This window comes from Alosa pseudoharengus, unplaced genomic scaffold (genome assembly GCF_046254945.1).
Source record: "Alosa pseudoharengus isolate Yale_2024_CS ecotype anadromous, Long Island Sound unplaced genomic scaffold, YU_APseudo_1.1 YU_APseudo_1.1_scf_18, whole genome shotgun sequence".
Taxonomy (NCBI): domain Eukaryota; kingdom Metazoa; phylum Chordata; class Actinopteri; order Clupeiformes; family Clupeidae; genus Alosa; species Alosa pseudoharengus.
This window is the reverse complement of record NW_027468650.1, coordinates 18,079,779-18,101,178: the sequence shown is the minus strand read 5'-3', so window position 1 is coordinate 18,101,178 and position 21,400 is coordinate 18,079,779. Positions and strand designations below refer to the sequence as shown.

Here is a 21,400-nt window from a genome sequence, read left to right as displayed (position 1 = left end):
CCGAATGCATTAGTTTATTGAGGTAGGCATTAGGAGTTGGCAGCAGTCTGGACGGAAGGCTTATAAAAGAGAGCAGTGAAGGCACCGCTTCTATGGGCTGAGCAGAAGAGGGATTATTGGGGTGGATACAGAGAGAAGGAGAGCGGCCCATTTTAACAGCCGCTGGTTCACTGCCAGGCAACGGTCACAGTAAAGTAGCTCGCTTTCCCTGGTGCCACAGCCATGCTTGAGGGGGCTTTATGCAAGTGTAATGAGATGGACCTCAAATGTATGACACATACACACACTCACCCAGTTCAGCTCAGGGAGGACTGTCCAAGGGATTCAGCCACTCAAAAGGTCAGAGGGTACTCATACAAACATATACATACAAAATGGAGGACATTATGTCTGTCACAACTACCCCCCCCAATAAACCGATAAACCAATGAATAACAGCTGAAAGCACAGAGCATGTAATACAGATATGATACAGCTTTGGACATATTACTTTCTCTTATATCTAATGCCCAACAATATGCATAATGCCACAGACATGTCCTTAGTCCAGCAGCCCTTAAGAGAATACACTACTAGCACAATACTTGTTGACAAACTACACTTATTCAGAGTCCATTCTAAAAAAAGACCTCAGAAAACCAACAGAGGACAACCTCACCACGTCAAACCTCATTTGTCCATAAAAGGATCTATCTCAGACTTACAGGTCTATGCCTGGCTGTGCCTAATCTAATTATTGGCAAGTAGACATCTGTTGCCAGATGGGACCACAGATATATGAAGTGGCAAAATGTCAAGGCCGCTGAGACTAAGATATTCATGCAACACATATAATACCGCAACGTACATGTGCATGTACACGTACACGTACACGTACACGTACACGTATACGTACACGTACACGTACACACACACACCAAAAAGTTATTCTAAGACATACAAAAAATGAGTGCATTGAGAACAGAAAAAATAAATAAAATCGACCTCATTGAGATAATAGCCTCATTGCAAGTTGACAGCATACAATTTGGCCTGATATCAAAGCATCAGGCCAACAATATGTCAAAGTATAAGGGCTATTTCCAAAGAGGAAGTGGCTGGTGTGATGATGCAAGGTCTGGCATGGTCACTCACAGCCCAATGAATTGCCAGTGGAGGCCTGAGGAGGAGGATACTGGGGTTCCACAAAGAGCAATAATGGAGCTCCTGTCCCTTGCAGCAAACCGCCATTACCCCAATTAAGTCCTGTAAGTGACTGGCTGATTCAATTGGAGTTGACTGGTGGCGTCTCTCCCTAAAAACCCCTTCCCTCCCGGCCAGGTCATTTGAATCCACCATTAAAACTACCCTCTTAGAGCAGTTCATGTATCACAGCTCAGTCAGCGTTTCATTTTGGTCTTTGCCTTTTCGCCCTAGACAGTTATTTGCATTTATGTTGGCGAACGGATGTTTGGAGACAGGGGGCACTGCACTCAGTCAAAGTCATTAGCAAAGGCCAAGATTGCCCAGATAATGCAATTTAAGTTCTCAAACACAATCCAGCTTGATTGGTTATGGAAAACAATGAGGGGTGCTATAGAGCATAATCTGTTGTGCACAATTCACATTTCATACAGTAATGCAATATGAATTTATTTCTATTAGAAATATTAACACATAATTTGTGGACAAGTGCCACTGAGCCATGTGTCATTGAGGGGATCATTATGACTTAGAAGTCTTCATGGTCACCATGCCTCAGTTTGGCTCCAGGCTCACACTAACAAACAACAATTGTGCGGCAATAAGTATAGCATGTGTCTGTTTGTCCCCTGCCCTAATGTACCTGTATACACTCCAAAATCAAAACTGTATTGTTGAGATATTGAATCTTTCCCAGTGTACAGTTCTTCCCCACAAAGGCCAGTCCAAACCACCCTGGAGTTATGGCCAACCTGACAACAACCTTAAGAGTTATTTCCCACCGTGCCAGCATTTTCCTTCCCTCAAAGACATCGTTTCATATGTTTGTTATAAATGAAATTCAGGTTGGCTTATAAACCTTAAATCTTATATATAACCTTACAGTTCACTTGCATCTCACAGAATAGCAAGTGAATACTTAATGTTATCTAGCAGCTAAAAGGCTGGACTGCTTGGACAAAATAATCCCCAGCTCGTCAGATTTGTGAGTAGAGAAAATATTTTCTGAAATATGAATATATTTGTGTGGATAAGATTGAGACTAATCTTTAATCAACTGATGCAGGCTGCTAGTTCCCTCACTTATATGCATGCTGTTGCACTATACTGTAAAGCTATACAAGAAGGGCTACCCATACACAAAATGTATATTGTTTAAGGGCTGAAACAGCAATACCATTTCCTGTTATTGATGTGTGGACTTATTCTAAATAAGCATGGAGATCTGATTCTAATCTGAGACATCAAAACTTTAAACTATGATATTCTTAAGGGCATGGCTGATGTAGATGTATAAAAGTTTCAGCACAATGCATATTACTTGAATAAAATTAAATTCAAACAGGTTGCTTGTGCCATTAAGTAAATTAGATGTGTGTCAGATATATGCATGGGTTACATCTGCAGAAATGGAGTAGAGCAAAGTAAAAAAAAAAGGTTGGCATCTCAGGGCCTAGTTAGTCTTTTATCCCTCTTGGTCAATGAATTGCATCTGTGCAGAATACATCATCTGTCAGCTACGATTTCATATCAGGCAAGGCATATCTATCAATGACAAAGCACGGTTTGGTAGGGCTGCTGTATCGTTAAATTGCACTTTAATTAAATTAGGCCAGCTAATTATGAGGGTTTAAATCAATCATAGAGTCAATAACAAAATGTGGAGCATGCCTGGTCTAAAAAGGCTCGGTGCTCATCAATAACCACAGACAGGGCTTAGAATGTTCTTTCATGGAAACCCAAGGGTTTAAAAGGGTATAAATTATTGATAATTAGTTTCCCACAATCATGCCTTTGTCTAAGGCCACTACTACATTGTCCTTAAAAAGTGGTGTGGGGTGGGGTCACGGAAAACAGAATCCATATTGTTTGCAAAAGTATTCTATTTTCTACTGATGGAAAAACAGAAAAACTGAAAACAAATAGAGAGAAATCATACAGAAAAACAAACACATTGTCCTCCGAGAAAAATAATATTCAGATTGCAAAACAAGGTGCTGTCACAAGTGAGAGTTAGCACATTCCATTTATTTTTTCAGGAGTTAGTTTTGCTGATCTTTCCTTTACTAAAACCCTGCTCAATTTCTAACTTTTAAGTCTGAGTACCTCTGTGATTCTGGGGCTTTTGTGGAGTGTAATGTAGGTCTTGAACAAAGGCACGATGGGGCTGCATGCTGGTTCTCACAGATAAATCTTCATTTATAGGTAATGGACGGGGAGGACCATCGTCTTCACGCCATATGGCACTATTAATCTATCTTTGCGTCAGGATGAAGGTCATTGATTATATTCATGATTACTAAAAGAAACAAAACCATTTGTTTTTGCTGAAAATAATGATATAAGATGCAAAACCAAACAGGGATGCAGATGATGAAATATTGAGGCAAACATTTGTTTCTTTTTCTTTTTGGTTAATCAATGACAGCAGATGGTAAGACGTTTTTAGGCATCCTTTCAACCTAAAAGCAACCAGAATTAAACAGATTACAAATCTTTTTTACACAGAAGGGACATAAAAGCCAACTGAGGTTGACCTGCTTTGGCCTTGAAGTGAATTGTACACAACACCACAATATCACCAAATTTAAAATACAAACATTCCCAAATTGTAATTATCCTCAAAGTGTTCTATATTCTCAAAGCAACCCTTTAAACACTCATAAAAGCGATGTTTAATCTCAGTGTAACACATGCTGAATCATATTAGCAATGCTCACAGATTACATAAATTTGAAATACATGTATTGACAACCATAAATTTCCCTTAAATACACACACATACATTTGCAACGTCTTTGTTTCTATGTAGCAGTCAATCATCCATCCTAAAAGCATGAAAACACATTAATCAGCTGGAGAAACAATGAACAGAATGTCCTTTACGAAGAAAATAAGAAAAAGTTTATAGCCAAATAAATTGGCAGAAAGTGCAAAGGTGGAAAATAAAGGTGTGGGCATTGGCTCCAGTGTCACCTCCTCAGTCAGTAATTAACACACTACAGAAGCGACAAAAAACTCCATCTCATCATTGTCGCTAAATGAGGTGTTTCAGGAGGTAGACACTTCACATTCAGCCATGAATTATTGAACAGGACGATGAAGCAGCAGCTCTCTGACGGCTCATTACAAAGCATGCACTGGCCTTTCTCAGATTAGCCATTGTTTGCTGTGCCGAGTTCTATGGCTTTATTTCCCAGAAGCACCTTTCAACCGTGTGCGTTTGTTTCAAATACAAGACTGAGAAGAAGTATTTAGAGGCTTATGTCTCCGGTCTTTGACCCAGTGAGTGTGGGGAGAATTGTAATGAAATGAACATCTGGGGCTACTTGATCATACCATGCACCCACAACAAAAATAACATCCAAGACATAATTAATTCAAATGTAAAAAAGGAAAACTGCTCTTCTGTTCTTTTGGGTAACATTATCTGTATGAATGTGTCTTGTAATGGCCTAGGTTACAAAGCAGTTGCATGAACATTTAGCCGATTGACATGTGATTAAGTAACACATATGGATGTGATACAGATTGGATAATGTCCAATGTCCCAAACTTTTTTTCCATTTAGCAAGACACTGGAGAGACAGTTATCTATGCAATGCAGGAGAACCACATCAGAATGTATTGTGTAGTGTTTACATTTAAGTTTAAGGCATTTGGCACATGCTTTTGTTCAAGCCTAAACAGAGCTTTTGTGTTCCACCAGTCCAAATAATGCATGCAACTTTGATCAATATAGATATAGAAATGCAAGGCATAAACTCACTTCTTTCTTTGAGACAAAAAAATACGTTTTCAAAAGGTCCAGAACAAGAAAATCAAACTTGTTAACAAACTCTGCAAACGTCTTCATTTTACATTAAATATCCTATCGTAGGGCCACTGCAAATATCATCACCATCATTCCACACCCACATCCGAAGGGTGTTTATCTGCTGCGAGACTGGGAACCATTTCAATTACACATCCCAGACCTCACCGAGCACTGCACTCAGCACCACACAACAGAAACACTCCAGAGGAAACATAACAGTAAAACCCACTGTAGGCCGAAAACAAAGAAAGGAAAAGGCTGCTCGATTTTGTAATTCTGCTCAGAGAGTACTCTGGTCTTTTTTCATGGTCTTGTAGAATAAACATGTTTCATTGCTCCTCTTCCTTCCATACAAAGGTCAGTGATACACTGTCAGATTATGCACGTCACCTATTTTTAGAACCATCAGACATGGACATCAGTCAGGTTCACCAGGGCAGTCAACCAAGACCTCCAACGGTTGCCTTTGCCGTCCATCGATGCAAAGGTGCTGCCAAATGACTGCTCATGAAATTTAAACTAGGTCACAGGAGAGTAGCACACAACCCCCTTAAGTCAGAAGGTATCCACTGTGTTCTTGTGTGTACTGAAATGGCAACAGAACCCATGCTTCTTACCTGGGAGAACACCACATGTACCTATGCATGCCTTCACAAGAAATAAGTAACAAGACTTGACTAAAGTAAAGTAACTTGACACAGTAAAAAAGTCCCTTTCAAAACAGCATTAGGAAAACCTGTTTAGAGCAGTCTCTACTCTATGAAGCTCTCTGTGAACTCTGTGAGAGTGTGTAATGAGCATTCAAAGTTGTGCCAGGGTTTGTCTGCAACTAAAACAGGAGTAAAGAGTATCAACCTCAAAACATTTGCCTAGATTTCTGCTTTAACTCCTTAGAACATCTTAGACCATGTTCCACAATGTGAATAACCATCACTGATTATGCCTTAGCAGTAAGAGTAAGTGTGTGTGTGTGTGTGTGTGTGTGTGAAAGTGTGTGTGTGTGTGTGTGAAAGTGTGTGTGTGTGTGTGTGTGTGTGTGTGTTTGTGTGTGTGTGTGTGTGTGTGTGTGTGTGTGTGTTTGTGTGTTAAAGGAGGGAGGGAAGCAGTAGGCTACACAGTAGGTGGGGAAAGGTGAAGAAAAAAATCTAATAAATAGAAATGAATAATTCAAAGGTCTAGGAAATCAGATGGTGTCAATCAGAGAAGGGCCATCTTCCGCCTGGTTGGGTGCCTGTAAGCGCTTTAGACTAATAGGTGCAGAAGAATACAAAGTTATTAGCTTCCATATATTTGTGTTCCATGTTCTACTCCATTTGAGCCCAGCACTCTATGCCCTCTTATCCCATTGTGAATGCTTAATTGCATCCAGGTGTGGATCACTTAGGGAGAGAGAGCGCTTGCAGAGTGAGCGAAGAGAGACATAACTCAAAGGCAGAGAAAAGCGACAAGCCGAAATAAGGCAGCACATTCAACAAGTAAGTTCCTTTCAGGAAGGCAAAATAAAAGGAACAGTGTTAAATGGTTACTACTCTAAAGCACGGTCAGTCTTTCAGCAATGAGGCTTTTGTAAAGTTTCACATAGATCTTCTTAAATCATTGCTAAAACTTATCGTTTGGGGAAAAAAAACAACAGAGCAAAGATGTGAATGCTTTGAAAATTATGCTGTCTTAATGTCGTTTTTGGCATCATGATAATTTGCCCGTCATTTGCGTTCACTGGGGCTGGAGGTGTCTTCAGCACACTTTAGGTTCTCAGTACTCCTGGTCCTCTTATTCCCATAAGTCATTACAGTCTAAGGCTGAGGTGCCCATGCTCTCTATGATGTGTGGGTAATGAGCTGGTACCTCTGCCCGTGTTCAATTATTCTCATCGAGAGAATGATTTCTCACTCCACAGAGCGAATAAGCAAATGAAGGAAAACACACACTCCCTAATTCTAATCAGGCTTTAACTCGTTCGTAATCTATGGAGAGGGGAAAAAAAAGAAATACACATGCATATGAAATGTAACTAGTCCAGTAATGGGAATAGTCCAGAGGTGAGTTCATCAGATGAAGAGGTGGATGACACAACAGACAACTCACAGAGACACACGAAGATGAAGAGGGCAGACGAAAAAGTGACTTGTGTCTGTTTTGAAGATTCTTCAGTGGCTGAGTATTTCAGTGTGAGAAAGGACACCGGGAAACGTAAGGCTGGATGATCCTCAAAGCAGCACAGAGGACGATTAGCTGTGGATAATGCACTTGGTTGGTTGCCTTCTGAGAGACCCCACTGGAGGAGGAGAGCCTGCCAGAAAGACAGCCTGGAAAGAAGCCAGCTGATGGGGAACAGGTAAAGAACAAAAAGAAAAAAAAATAAACGTCAAAAGAGGAGACCCAAGGTCTAACTAGAACCAGGGAGCAGGACCGGAGCACACAACGCTTTAAGTGATTTTTATTAGCCTAGTGCAAACCGACTAACATTTTGACGCCCGTGCATCTTCTTCAGAGTCAAACGAAAAAATAAACGTGTTGACTTGAGATGCATCTAAAAGCATCTCTATGACATACAATCATTGTTTAACAATGTATGCTTAACTATTCCCGGTGAACAGGAGAAGAGAGCATTTAGAAAAGACCCCACTGGCTATTGATGACATGATGATAAAAAAAATGCTAAAGAAAGCATTAGCATTAGCCTAAAACTAGAGAAAGTTCTCTTTCTCTGTCCATCTTCTACATACATCTCTCTCACAAAAAACAGACACACTCACACAAACACTCTTTTCTTTCCCAGTCTTGTTAAGAGCTGCCAAAATTAAGCCATGCTTGACTGTGAAATTAATGTCTGCAAGAAACAAGCAACATGGTCGTTCGTTCTCCTGTGCAAACGAGATAAGGGAGGTGGCTCACGACTGGCTGTGCTGTTGTCTTGGCTTGGAAAAAGGAAAACCAGAGAGCTGCAAGAATCATTTCTGCTTCCGGGAATGGCTGAGAGGCCAAAGCAGCAAAAATGTGTGCAGGAAAGATCTAAGAACACTTTCTCTTCTGCTCTGCCTGCATTGTCTAAGACTCCTTTGATTGTTTTGCCAGTATGACAAACCAAATGAAAGTCCTTCTATTAAACCAAATCCGCCTTCTAGATTTGCTAAAAAAACAGATGGACACACAAACATAGAAAAAAGTCTCTCTCTCTCTCTCTGTGTATCTGTGTGTATCTGTGTGTGTGTGTGTGTGTGTGTGTGTGTGTGTGTGTGTGTGTGTGTGTGAGTGTGTGTGTGTGTGTTGTGCATGTGTGTGAATGTGTGTGTACATGCTCCTCTATGCTTCTAACCTAGGGTCACTTCTTCAACCACATGGTGAAGGAGAAACAGGATGAGAGAGAGAGAGCGCATGAATGAGGGAGTGGCACAAACCAATGATAACAGATGACAATAAGACTAATGCAACACACAGCAGTCAAGTGGTGTGTGGACTTGTGATCATGACAAAGACAGGGATAGTGTGCTTGAGAGATTATCTAACATCATCCACATATTCAATAAGAACAATAAGAGGAGGGAATGTTAGACTTCAGACTTGACTGTTGTGACTGGACAGTCGGCACTGTGAGATCGCCACAGAGATGGTGAAGAGGCAGAGGTGTAAGAGAACTGAATGTCTCTGCACATAGAGACATAGCTGAGGAACTAGACCCAGAATCCATTTGTCACTGGTCAACAAAGATCAACAAGCATATCATAAAATATTCCTGAAATTCATTAATGTTACATGATCTAGGGTCAGTGCTGCAGAGGTTACAATAGACTTTTTTTTGACTGGACAAAATGTCAGTTGATATTCCAGAATGCGGGCATTCAGAAAATCTACTAGACATAAGTTTAAATAGGCCTATAATTGCGGGCAGACTTACGTGAGTTTAAAAACAGGCATGATATCGCTGTTTGTATAAGCTAATTGCTGTGCGATCACAGCCCCTTCCCACAGTTCTGGTAATAGATTAGTAACAGCTATGATGAACTGCCCTGCAGGTTTGTATGAGGGTGGGTACAGACCCTTACTGAACAGTTTAGATGGGTGGCTGTGATATGGATTTCCCCACTAAAATAAAAATAGTCAAAATAAATAACTTGAAATTATGCTGAATAAATTTACGTTGTTGCAATGCAACTGCATTAATTCCTACAGTACTCCAATAATTCCTGTTTACTTGCAGGGTGACTTCATAGAATGAAAGTACCCTGCTGCTTGTATAAAGCTGAAATAAAAAGCAAACCTTTTACAGGCTAAGTTTGCATTTAAGTTGTCTTGGTAACATATACTATATGTTGTGCAATATAATCCTATTAAATACACTATAAATGAATTCATTAATTTAGCATATTTTCCATCGGACATTCTGTCCGTTCATATTTTTTTTTAGATCCAAACACACAGGCACTCTCCATTAGGTATTGCTAAGGTGTACAGTTTTAAACCTTTGGTATCAACTTAAATTCCTCCCTTCCCTCCCGTCTTCTCCACTAGGCCCAGGCAGTAGCGAGGGGAGCGTGAGCAGGCCACTCCAGCTCTGGTTAATGGACTAGAACTGTTCCAGCTCACTGCGTGGTCCTCACAGCAGAGCCCTGCTGCTCCTTGAACGAAAGAACACTCATCTGACAGGTGCAAGGGGGGTTAGGGTGGAGGGAGGTGGAAACAGGGCTGAATTGACGCTATGGTAAAAGGGGAAGGGAGAAGAGCAAGTGCTGACCACACACACATACACAGAAGCACACAGACAGACACACAGATACACACAACAGACATGCACAATACTGTACACATAGAGACAGAAAGAGAGACGGAGAGAGAGAGAGACAAATATAGACAGAAATGGAAAATTGTAAAGCACAACAGTAAATGTCTCACTCACCATCACAGCTACACAGATCATGTCCTGTATGCCCTCTTATGTCCTATTATGACTTCAGGAGTTGTAGTCTAAACGCACAGGAGCACGACTGGGTACTGTGCTCTCACCTCTCCCCTTCACACTGAATACATCAGACATCCAGAACAACAAACTTCGGCCCTGTTATATATATATATATATATATATATGCACAGTTACAGCAATTTTTTTTTGTTTTTCAATTATTTTTGTTTATGAGCAATCAAGAGAGAGACAAAGAGAGAGAGAGGGGAGAGAGAGAGGAGAGAGAGAGAGAGAGAAAAGAAAAGGAGATAAAGTGAGAGGGAGAGGTAGGGAGCAAGGCCTGGCCCCTAGTGCACTGCCATTTACACTGTGAATAATCATACCATGGAGAGGACACACACAGACTTGTGGACAAAGATGCACACAAAACACACACAAGCGCGCGCACGCGCACGCACACACACGCACACACACACGCACACACACACGCACACACACAGTAGGGCACCAGAATAACCTTTCAACTGAATCCAGGCTCAACAGTGTACACACAGCAGCACCTACTGGCCAGGTCTATTTTGATGGTCATTGAGGCACAAGGGAAATAAAATGAGTGAGGAATTGCTTGTGTACGGTATCATATCAATGTGTGTGTGTGTTTATCTGTGTGCACATTTGTGTGTTTCTTGTGTGTTTTGTGTGTGCCTGCGTGTGTGTGTGTGTGTGTGTGTGTGTGTGTGTGTGTGTGTGTGTGCGTGTGCGTGTTTTAAAGAGGCACCGGGAGGGCAAATAAGAAGCCCGGGAGAAAGGCACAAAAGACAAGTGAAGGCAAGAGTGCAAGTAAAGACTGTTTATTTACAAATTAAGAAACACTCCATGGTTTATATACATCTATATAATGCTTTCTTTTCTCTCTCACTCACTTTCTTGTGTGTTAGTATAGGTGAAGTCTCTTCAGACAGAAAATATAGATTTCAGAACAGTGGAACAGTTGGAGGGGGGGGGGGGTTATCGATGTTATGTGAAAAAGAGGGAGGGAAGAACATCAAACGCCAACAACAAAATGCAGCAAAGAAAAGAAAGGTCACCTGCATCCAGGTCCACTGGAACAGTTATTACGATTTTTAGCTACTTCAGCCCTTTCCATTTCACTAGGCAAAATATGCCAGGGGCATGCCAAAGGCACACACACATAAACACACACACACACACACACACACTCCTCACAAGTGTCTTAAAACTAAAGGTCCGTTTGACCAGTGGACCTCATATTTCCCAGTGATGTACCTCCAAACCTTACCAAAGATGCATAATACTAAACAAAGATCATCATCAATGCAAATCGAACAGAGGGAGCAAATTAATCATTTACCTTTGCTCGTACTTAAACCTCTAGTGAAATTAGCTTTGCATCATTCTTGTTTCTTCCCCTTACTTTCAGGCATCAACCTTTTAACCATTGAAAAAGCCGGAACACCTTTTCTCTCTTTCCTTCTTTTCTTCTACCACTTCCAAGAACTTCTGACAAAAAGATACTGAGCTCACAGAGGTAATCATTCTCTTTTCATTTACCAGGAATTAGACAGACAGCAGAGACAAGGTGCTCAGTTTATCTACAAAGCACAGAAAAGGCACCCTGATTGATCAAAGTGTCTTTTCTTCCTTTTTCTGAGCTACCTACTGATGCAATACTTGCTCCAACGAACTAGTTGGTTAAAAAAAAACTTCTGCAAAAATTGCTACTACTGATAGTCATCCTGTTTGGCAACACCACATAAGGATTATTGACCAATTCATAAAGTCCTATGAAGTTCGCTAAATCTCCTTGGTCACCATGGAGATCCACAGGGACCTTCCTGTGACTTGTTGACAGAACTGTGTATAGGTCTGGTGAAGGATGTTAGATTTTATCATAACGTGGGATCGAGTTTAATGACGAGTGTTTATCAAAAGGCTAACAATCATTCAATCTGACATTTATGGGTCAATAAATAGAAGTCTTTAGAGTGCCACTTTGATGAAGGGGAACTGGCAAACGGGTGAGTTAATGGGTGCGTTAGACTTCACTGAGACCTGAGCAGAACAATTGTCAGCTACCTTGATGCAGTGCAAGATGTCACTTTGGATTAAAATCATGAAAGTGAAAGGTGTTGCCAGTTTTTAGAATATATAACAGTTTTCCACTTGCTGCTAGGCCAGGTCTTTCAGATGACGGATGTGATATGATTCTGAAATAAAATCACTTTTTTACAAAATCACTAGTTAATTTGTCATCACAATGTCAGATTTTTGTTGCTATGATCGTCTCAGAACACATATATTCTAGGATACCCCCATAAATGAACATGCTGTGGAAAGTGTCCTACATACAGTAGACGTTCTTTTACCATAGTGTAAGAGTGCACATCTGAAACTAGCAATTCTGGTAAAAACCCTAGCAGATATGTGTTCCCTTGCAGATATGTGTGTACCATCAGGCACTTTGAAATTACTGAGAGTGAGTGAGAGAGAGAGAGTTGTCCATGCATTATAAACTATATGTTTCTTCTCATGCCAAAAAAGCTAACTTCAATTGGAACTGAACTAAAATTAAATTAATTGATTTGAACTGGATGTAATTGATCTGAATTAAAATGACTGAGATGAAAAATATAGAGAGCGAGAGAGAGAGAGAGAGAGGGAGAATGAGTGCAAGAAAAACACAATGGCGTGCTTGATCAACTTGACCATGAACCTAACCATTCAGAAGAAAGAAATGGGAGAAAAATGTTCCATCTCTAGAGCAACCAGGCAGCGCCATTTCTAATTCATACTCAAAGTGGTTGGAAGGGATTAAAAATGCATCACACAGAAGCACTAAAGAGGTGCGAGTACAAGTCCGCCCCTGCAACAAAAATGGCACTTCACCCAACCCATTCACCAGTTAACCACGCTAAAGGCACGGGACCACTGTAGCAGTGTCACAACTCCATCAAGGAACACAGGGAGAGTTCAGCGAGAGGGCTTCAGCATGTGAAAGAACTTGTGGTTTTGAAAAACTATTCAAACTTTGCCCTTCCATGAAATGAAAATGGGGACTAACAATAAGTGATTCAATGATCAATCAATAATGAAAAAAGCAGTGTAGGTTATAAGGGAATAAAAGATGTGCCGTGAGTTCAATTTTAATCATGTGACATACATATCGCCTGTATATTGAGTGTGTTTGGACTTGTGTCCTCATTATGTTGTGCAGAGCCTAGGATAACTGTCCATCATCAATACTTTATTTGAGCAATAACTTTAAGAGGTAAGGAACATAACCAATGTCACATGAGTAAAGAGCCGTTTTTTTTTAACTGTGTACACACGTATGTTGCAGGTGTGGGTGTGCCTAAGTGTATATGCTCATTATCATCATCACAGCTCCTGCAGATTGTGGCAGTGTGATATCTTAATCGGGGCATGATGAGGTATTTTTATCTGCTGCACTGGTATCAAAGGAACACCTACATACCTTTAACACACTGTAAGAAATGAATCCTGCCGAATTGTATGAGTGATACAATTTCTCCAACCAAGATAAAGTTTTGATGTTCTGATGGCAGGCCAGATGGTTTGGCGAGGTGGGTGGTTTGGCCAGGTGGGGTGTGAAACACCAACGATCATAGAATGGGTTTTATTTGGGGGTAAGCCATTGAAAACCACCCCAGCCAAAGGTGTGAGGTTAACTGAATTATCATATACATAGGACAAAAGGCTATCTGGGTAGAAGCCAGATTAATTTGCATTTAGACCAGCATATAATGAGTTGCTAACTTTTAGTGAGTTCATTGAGACAGGGCGAAGTAGTTCACCCAGACAGGACGAAGGAGAGAGAACTCCAGAGAATATGCCGAGAACAGGTATAGGTTGCACCTTTGTGAATTTTTGTGAACCTTTCTACCATTTTACACTGGAATAAACCACTTTGCTGTATCAATCCAAAGAAGAGAAAACCTTTCCTATTTTACACACACACACACCTGAAACAACAACAACAAAGATAGAGACTTCTGGACACACACACCTGTGTAAGCTTTCATCATTACCCCACACCCCACCCCCAAACAAACAAACACTGGTAACTACACACATACAATACATACACACATACCCACGTGTGCATACACACACATACCAACATGCCTATAGACACCATGATATCTGATAGCAAAAACTTGACTTAATGCAACTTCTATTTCATCTGTTTGCATCGTAACATTGTTTTGGTATACATCAATAACCAATCGTACCTTGAAGTACTGAACAGACATGCCGAAAAGATACAGACAAAAAACGTATTGAGACTCATAAGATCTGTGAATTGAAGTATGGCAACCCCTGTGTGCATGTGTGTTTGCAGGTGTAACAGCTTGAAAGGGGTCAAGCTAAGCCATAAAAATGTTTGGACTCCAAATCCATTACACCGTCAAACTGTGTGTGTGAGGGCGGTATGGCTGTAAGAGAGAGAGAGAGAGAGAAAGTGAGAGAGAGAAAGTGAATGAGTGAGAATTTGTGCGTGTGTGTGTGTGTGTGTGTGTGTCTAGGGAACCAATCCCTTGAGCCTCTGCAGAGAACTGAAGTGATTGGCTTTTCCATGCAAGACGAGTCCCTTAATGAAGATGCACGATCTGAAGCATGATTGGTCAGGGGCACTGGCTTTCACACTGAGCATGTGCAAACAAAAGAACGAGGGCTGAAAGAAAGGCAGAAAGAAAGGAATAGTTTTTTGAAGGTGCCCACGCTGTCACTGGGGACAAAAGGTACTCTAGGTGAACAAACTGTGATCTGTATTTCTCCTGGCAAATCGATTTTGAAAATTAATAAGCACATTTCTCAACATTTCAATCTCTTCTCCCCCTCCTTCTTCATTTTATATTTTTTTCTGTGTGGAGGAAGAAATCACTCCAGGCTCCTTCCACACCGGCGCACAACCGGCCAGTGGAAGGTATTGGCAGGAAAAGGGACAAAGAGCAGGGAAGTGTGAAAATGAATTGCTTGACAGAAATACTGGGCAAATGAAGATCCTGTTGGGCTGCACAACACAAGGTCACAACGATATAGTTCCTGCACTTCAGATCATGGAGAAGAAGAAAAAAAAAAGAAAAAAAGATAATTGGATCCCGGTACCATAACTAGCAGAGGAAGGTACAACTTCAAGGGACTGTGTCTCAGTTGACATTTGAGGTTAGCTCAGCTCCATTTGACATTGATCTCAATTTTCTTGCTTCTAGTATGACCCACAATTGTTATGTACCACAGCCATGTGTGAAACTGCTACTAGATAAGATTAGGAGGTCAGTTTCTATCCAGTGTCCACCACAGTGTGGTCTCGGCATCACGCTTACCTGTTCCTGGCGCTCCAGCCAGCGGTCGACCATTGGGTGGTTGGCACTGAGCGATGAGCGGGCATTCTCCCTCTGGAACTGTGTGGCCCATGCAGCAGCATCGCGAGGAAGGCTTCGGTAGGAGTTCAACCCTTTTCCCTGAGGAATGTAGAAGTAACCATGGAGAGACATTCATCAATACAAAGCAATGGAACAACACCTTTTACATTCTGATATACTTTACGCATGTATTTTGTATACTGAACATATGCATGGTCTCTCAGAAATAACAGTAAATGACATCAAACACATCAACAGTTATTCTCCAAAACAGATTTGTGCTTAATTCAGCTAATAACACAAACTTGCAGTCGGCTAAATTCAAAGACTCCAACCGCACCTAGTTTTCAAAATTGGACATATGGTTCAAAAGTTATGTGCATGAATGCTACTCCAACTTTGACCCACTGGTGGCGTTAGAGTGTTTGAAGTGTAGACACGAAACTTAGTCAGAACAATCAAGAACCTGTCTGCAATGACTGTGCCCAATTTCAAAACTTTCCGCCATTTCTCACAAATTTGAAAGCTATGGGTGAATATAATAAAACTATGAAATTTTAATAATAAAACTATGAAAAAATGCTTAGCAATCAAATAATAAAGCCAGACCTATTTATGTGTAAGTTAGCAGGTTGACCTCTCTCAAACATACCGTAAAACTCCAAATAATAGCCCGGGCTTTTATTTTCCCAAATCGCCAAACTGCACCGGCTAGTATTAGAGACAGGTGTCTATATGAGACAGGCCTTTAATTCCCTTTACACAAAACTTTTCCTCTGCAAAGATGGAAAATATTATCAATTTAAATATTTCAAACACACTGAATGTCTACCTATATGACTAGGCTATCTGATGACAATTACAGATCATCGTTAATTTAGTGTGAGTGAAATACAGTAAGATACAAATAGCGGGGATAGCCAGAACAGATGAAACACGTTTTAATTAGGGCTGTCAATCGATTAAAAAAAAAAATCTAAATAATTACATACTCTGTGATTAATTAATCTAAATTAATCGCATATATAATTTTTGCTGTGAAAATATTTCAAATATTTAAATTCAAATGAATCATTGAATAATCAGCATTAGTGACATTAAAACTCTTTTATTATTATTTTAATAATTCCCATAATAATCTATGATGATATGACCTAATATGCTGAGGAAATAAATTCAAAAGTGCTTCGGGAAGAAGTTGTTTTTCACATACAAGGTATTTCAGGCCACAGATATAACCTAGTGGACACAATGAAAATAAATTAACACTCCCCTCAATGTCAACACAATTTCTTTGCATTGTGCGACTTTAGAGTTGATGAAATCCGGTGATATGCAAATTCCTTGCTGCAGACATTGCAGAGGACTTTATTTTAATCAACACTTTATTTTTATCAACACCATAGTAAATGTTCCAATCAATGATCTAGGCAGCACATTTTCTTCTCTCTCCTTCATTTTACAGTCTAATGGTTACTGACTACAACGGCTCGGGGTCAAAGGTCATACGGAATCGATTAATCTGTGTTATTTTTTTTTAACAGTTATTTTTTCTCAAATTAATTAATCGAAATTAATCAGTTATTTTGACAGCCCTAGTTTTAATCAAACGTAATTTACAAAGAGATCGTATCACACTGAAAGCTCATATTTCACTAACAACCTAGCCTATATCGGTCCTTTGTCAAATAGCCTACAGTTGCATTATCAGCCCTGACCAAAACCGTCCAGGAATTATTTATGCAAAAGTGGAACGTGCATAATGTTTCATTCTCCCTCCTTTTCAGCACGAATGAAACAGCATGAGAGAACATGAACCATATAGTTTCTCCCATATTTTATTTGGCAAATTTGACAACAGTCAGCTTACATTTCAAATCATAGCTTCTTTCTCTTTATCCCCATGGCGGTACACATTTAGAATAAAGAATTACGTTCGCAAACCCTTTTGTTTTGTTGCCAGCATGCTTTGCACCACTGGCCTTTAACCCAAACCTGTAGCCACGCCAGGAGTTTAAAAGAGACAGGCGTCTATTTGGGACTCGGCTATTATTTGAAGTTTTACTGTACTTTTTTTCTTTTCTAATATGGTGCAACTCTGGAAGAGTTGAAGTGTTCTGAAAAGTTAGGACATTCAGCTATTACAGCTCACACCAATCAAACAAATATTCTCAAACAGGAGAAACCAAATACCAACTAGAGCCATAACTAATGAAAGCATGATTTATTGAAAGGGTGTACCCCCACAATACACATAGCCTACACCACAGGGTTGCTTATTGCTTCACATGGACGGACTTGGCTCATAAAGTCCATGAAGTAAGCTTGCTGATGGCTATAGCCAGCTTGAAAATATATTTATGAACATTGCACCATGTCATCCCCAGCACAGACTATCCACATGAAAACCTCCCCAGTGAGTCGGCAACACACAGCGCCCTTTCTCCACCTGTAAATTTATCCATATGTTTTGCCTAAGTAGAATATACCGTGACAAAGGCTGCAGATGGGAGAAAGCTTGGAGCCAGATGAGGAAGAGGAAGGGCTACAGACAGAGGTCATAAAGCGGAAAGGTGAAAGGTCTTAGAGCGAGACGTCTGGTGATAACCGTACAAGCTGCCAATGTGGCAGTGTGGACTAAAAAAAATGAAGGGAGTAAAACGGGGGGGAAAAGGAATCCTCTTAATTTTTACAGCAGATAAAAAGTGAACGCGGAACACAGGGCCAGGCAGGCCGTAAATCAGATGAGTGCATATTTACTGTTGGTCCTGCTGAAGCCATTAAATGACACTGACTCAGAAGGGGCACACAAACACAGTAAAGACAATGAAAGCAAAGTGAGGACTTTATGGCATGGGGAGTAATGAATCAAAGATTCCCAACAGAGTACTGCCTGTGAAAAAAAAAAGCATACCTTCATTGCAGAGCACTACAGTTAGCAGATCCTGCAAACATTCAGCAACCTATTTGGAGGGCAAATAACTGACTGGGAATCATGAGTAATACTATGGCAAACTATAGGCTGGAAGTGAGCAGGGCTGGCATTTGTCTATGTGATCTCTCAACCAGTCAAAAGTTTATTTATGATCATTGATGATCCTTGCGGATCCTGGCCAAGTTAAGAGAATGAAATAAAAGCCAGAAAGTCCACCACCCTCAACATGCATCCCACATCTGATGCTGATAGACTGGAAATAGCTTCACACAGGAAATACCAAATATTTTTTTTAAAGAAATTGTGGTGCAATTCATTACATGCTCTGTCACAGTTAAATATCGATACACATTGCATGGTAAAAAAACAGCATTGCAGGCATCAAGTGAGGAATGGCTCTCCTCAATCATAACACACAGAGACACATCAAAACAAGACAGACAGTTGTCCATGGAACTTTGCCAAGATCAACAACAAAGCTTTTCCCCAGCACGTCTGGCCTTGACATTTTACCGTCAGCCTCCACACCTCACATCCACCCCCACAAAAAATGAAACAGCTTTATTTTCTCTTTCTGGTATTTTTTTTTCTTTCCCCTTCAACATGAAATCATTCTATAAGCTTACCAAGTGACATACCAAAAGTGCTTTTAAATGGGATTATAAGCAAATGTTCAGAGACATACTAATCGCATCCAGGGTAGCCGTGTCACATTCCTCTCACTCCATCTTCCCATCCCCCCCTTCCCTTATCAAGTCATTTTTAGAATATTGGTGGTATCAAAACAGCAAGGTGTTCACCATCAGTATGAGAGGGCAGCCATTTTGAGAGAGTTAACTACACTCTTTTACATTTGCCAGGGCAGTGAGGCTGGGTGGGAAAAGAGCCGTTTTCTGATTAATTTGCAGCCCAAGGTGCTGACCTAACCTTTGTAACAAATGCTATCACCATAACATCCGGGTTACACCAGGTCCGCAACTGAAGCATTCTGTTTGCGCAGCGTAAAAATAATTGTAGAAGACTATTTTCAAACATACACGCCGCTATCACGCCTGGTGTAGCCAGGATGGAACACTTCAGTTATGTGCCCGGTATAACCTCCCTGTTAGGCTTCAGATACAGCTTTTCTCTATTTACAGCAAATACACAATGACATCTTAACAATGTCTTAATTAAGACTAAGAGTTATTAAAGTCTTGATTAAGAGACGAATAGTTGTATTAAAAGTAGGATAGTAGATCCTAGAAAATGCAGCCAGAAAAGATCGATTTTGAAATACAACTGAAGCTATATGACAAGCTATATGAATCACATTTTTGTAAAACATCCCATTCAAAGTGAATATAGACCTAGACATGACAGATGGATTAGGCCTACAGTAGCCTATATAGGCTGTAAGACAAAAACTAGGCTCTATATTCTAGATTACACAAAGCAAACATAATTGGAGGGATAATACAGAAATTAACTACACATATAGAGTTAGCTAATAAAGCTACAGCTAAGTTACCAAATAAAAAGATAACTACCTGCCCAATATCAGAAATACCACAACCACTGCATAAATGTACATGCATTTAACTTCCTGAGTTGTACTCCATCCATCCTTACCACTCTCAACAAGTTCCCCATCTCTAACGTTACCAGGTAAAAGGATATCTTACTCAGCCAGAGACTAGCTCATCCAGGGCAGACTTCATTGAAACACACTGACATTTCAAACTATTTTCTTGTACACTTTGATTGTACAAAACAACACTTTTGTCTCATGATTGATACTAAAAATAAAATTTAAAAAATAAAGTTGAAGGGGGAGACACAGGTAAGCCAGGCTTCATCTTGTCTCAAGTTTTCATCTTGGGATACAAATTTATATTTGCCACACATAAGATTTAACCTTTAATATAATATTTAGCCAAAAAAATAGCTACCCATTACACTATGGAAACATTTGATACCATGCCTTGCTAGCGTTACCTTGTGCATTGGGGGCTGCAGTCACTCACAGCAATGTGTGGATGGGCTGAGTGCATGCATGTGAGCAAGTTCCATCGATAGAGATTAGTAACCGATCATTTGTCGCTGCCTTCTTAAGATGATTGAATGGCCTTTTTACAATCCTGTGATGCATTTAATTAATTGGTTGCTAATGGGATGTAAAGACAATTTCAGGTAATATAGCAAAAATGCTTCAGAAATGATCTCCTATCCTACGTTTAAACTCCAAACTCCAAATATTTACACATTTTGTTTACAGTTCATGATTTTGAGAGAGGTTGGTAGAAGTGCATTGGGCTTGACCTTTCTCTCCAAGCTGTTGGTGCCGGTTCCACTGATGGTGTTGTGGGCACTGGGCTTAAGGAAGCCGGCTGTGGTGGACCAGCGTGTCGGGTTCTTCCTGGACGGCTCTTCTGGTATCAGCTGGGCTTCAGTGAGGGCAGCCAGCGCGGGGTCACTGCTACGGCGCACGTGCAAGGGCATGTCTATACAAGAACATAACACACATAGAGAGAGACATTAAGTATTTAAGAAGTGGAGGGTCATTTGCACTGGTGAGAGAAAGAGAGGGAAGAGAAGGAGGAGGGTAGAAGAACATAGTTATGCAAATGTCTATTCATATTTTGTGTGCAAGAAGGTGTGCGGGTGCCTGTGTTTGTGCTGTGAGGTTGCGTGAGGAAGGCACCGGTCACCAGGATGTACAACGTCTGAGGAAATCAAAGTGGTGTTTGGAGGTGATTCAGCGAGTCGAAAGAGCAAGCTGACCAGATAGAGAAAGGGAGTGGTGGAGGAGGAGGGAGGGGGCGCCATATGTATGACCTGCTCTGTAATGGCTTTGAACCTCAGGGCAGGTGCCTGCGGCTGGGGCCACATACATCTGCAACAAAGCTTATGAAGGTCTTTGTCAGGTCACTATTCTCCCCTGATAATCATCATACTGTCCATGTTTTTATTCATGGCTCGTCTTCAACTGTCTGTGCATGCTGTAAAGCCAAGTTCTTGGAGATAGGAGCAGGCCACTTACTGTTCCAGTCAATACACAACCCCCGACTCAACGGGAGTTCAATAAGACACTTCCAGTTTTGAATTCAGATTTAGGGAAAAACACCTGTCCAAAAAGGAGCCATTTCAAGTGGTTGGAGAACCGCAGCTCTGGTTCTTAA

The 21,400-nt window shown here is 40.6% G+C and overlaps 1 protein-coding gene across 2 annotated transcripts in view; it reads right to left on the bottom strand.

Moving 5' to 3' along the window:
- pard3aa (par-3 family cell polarity regulator alpha, a) overlaps nt 1–21,400 on the bottom strand; it is a 281,887-nt gene that overhangs the window by 160,330 nt on the left and 100,157 nt on the right. For both annotated transcript variants that reach the window (XM_076290387.1, XM_076290388.1), the window contains exons 4-5: nt 20,541–20,722; nt 15,266–15,403 (exon numbers count right to left, since the gene is read on the bottom strand). In XM_076290387.1, the coding sequence (XP_076146502.1) occupies nt 15,266–15,403; nt 20,541–20,722 (320 nt within the window). The remainder of the gene's footprint in view (nt 1–15,265; nt 15,404–20,540; nt 20,723–21,400) is intronic.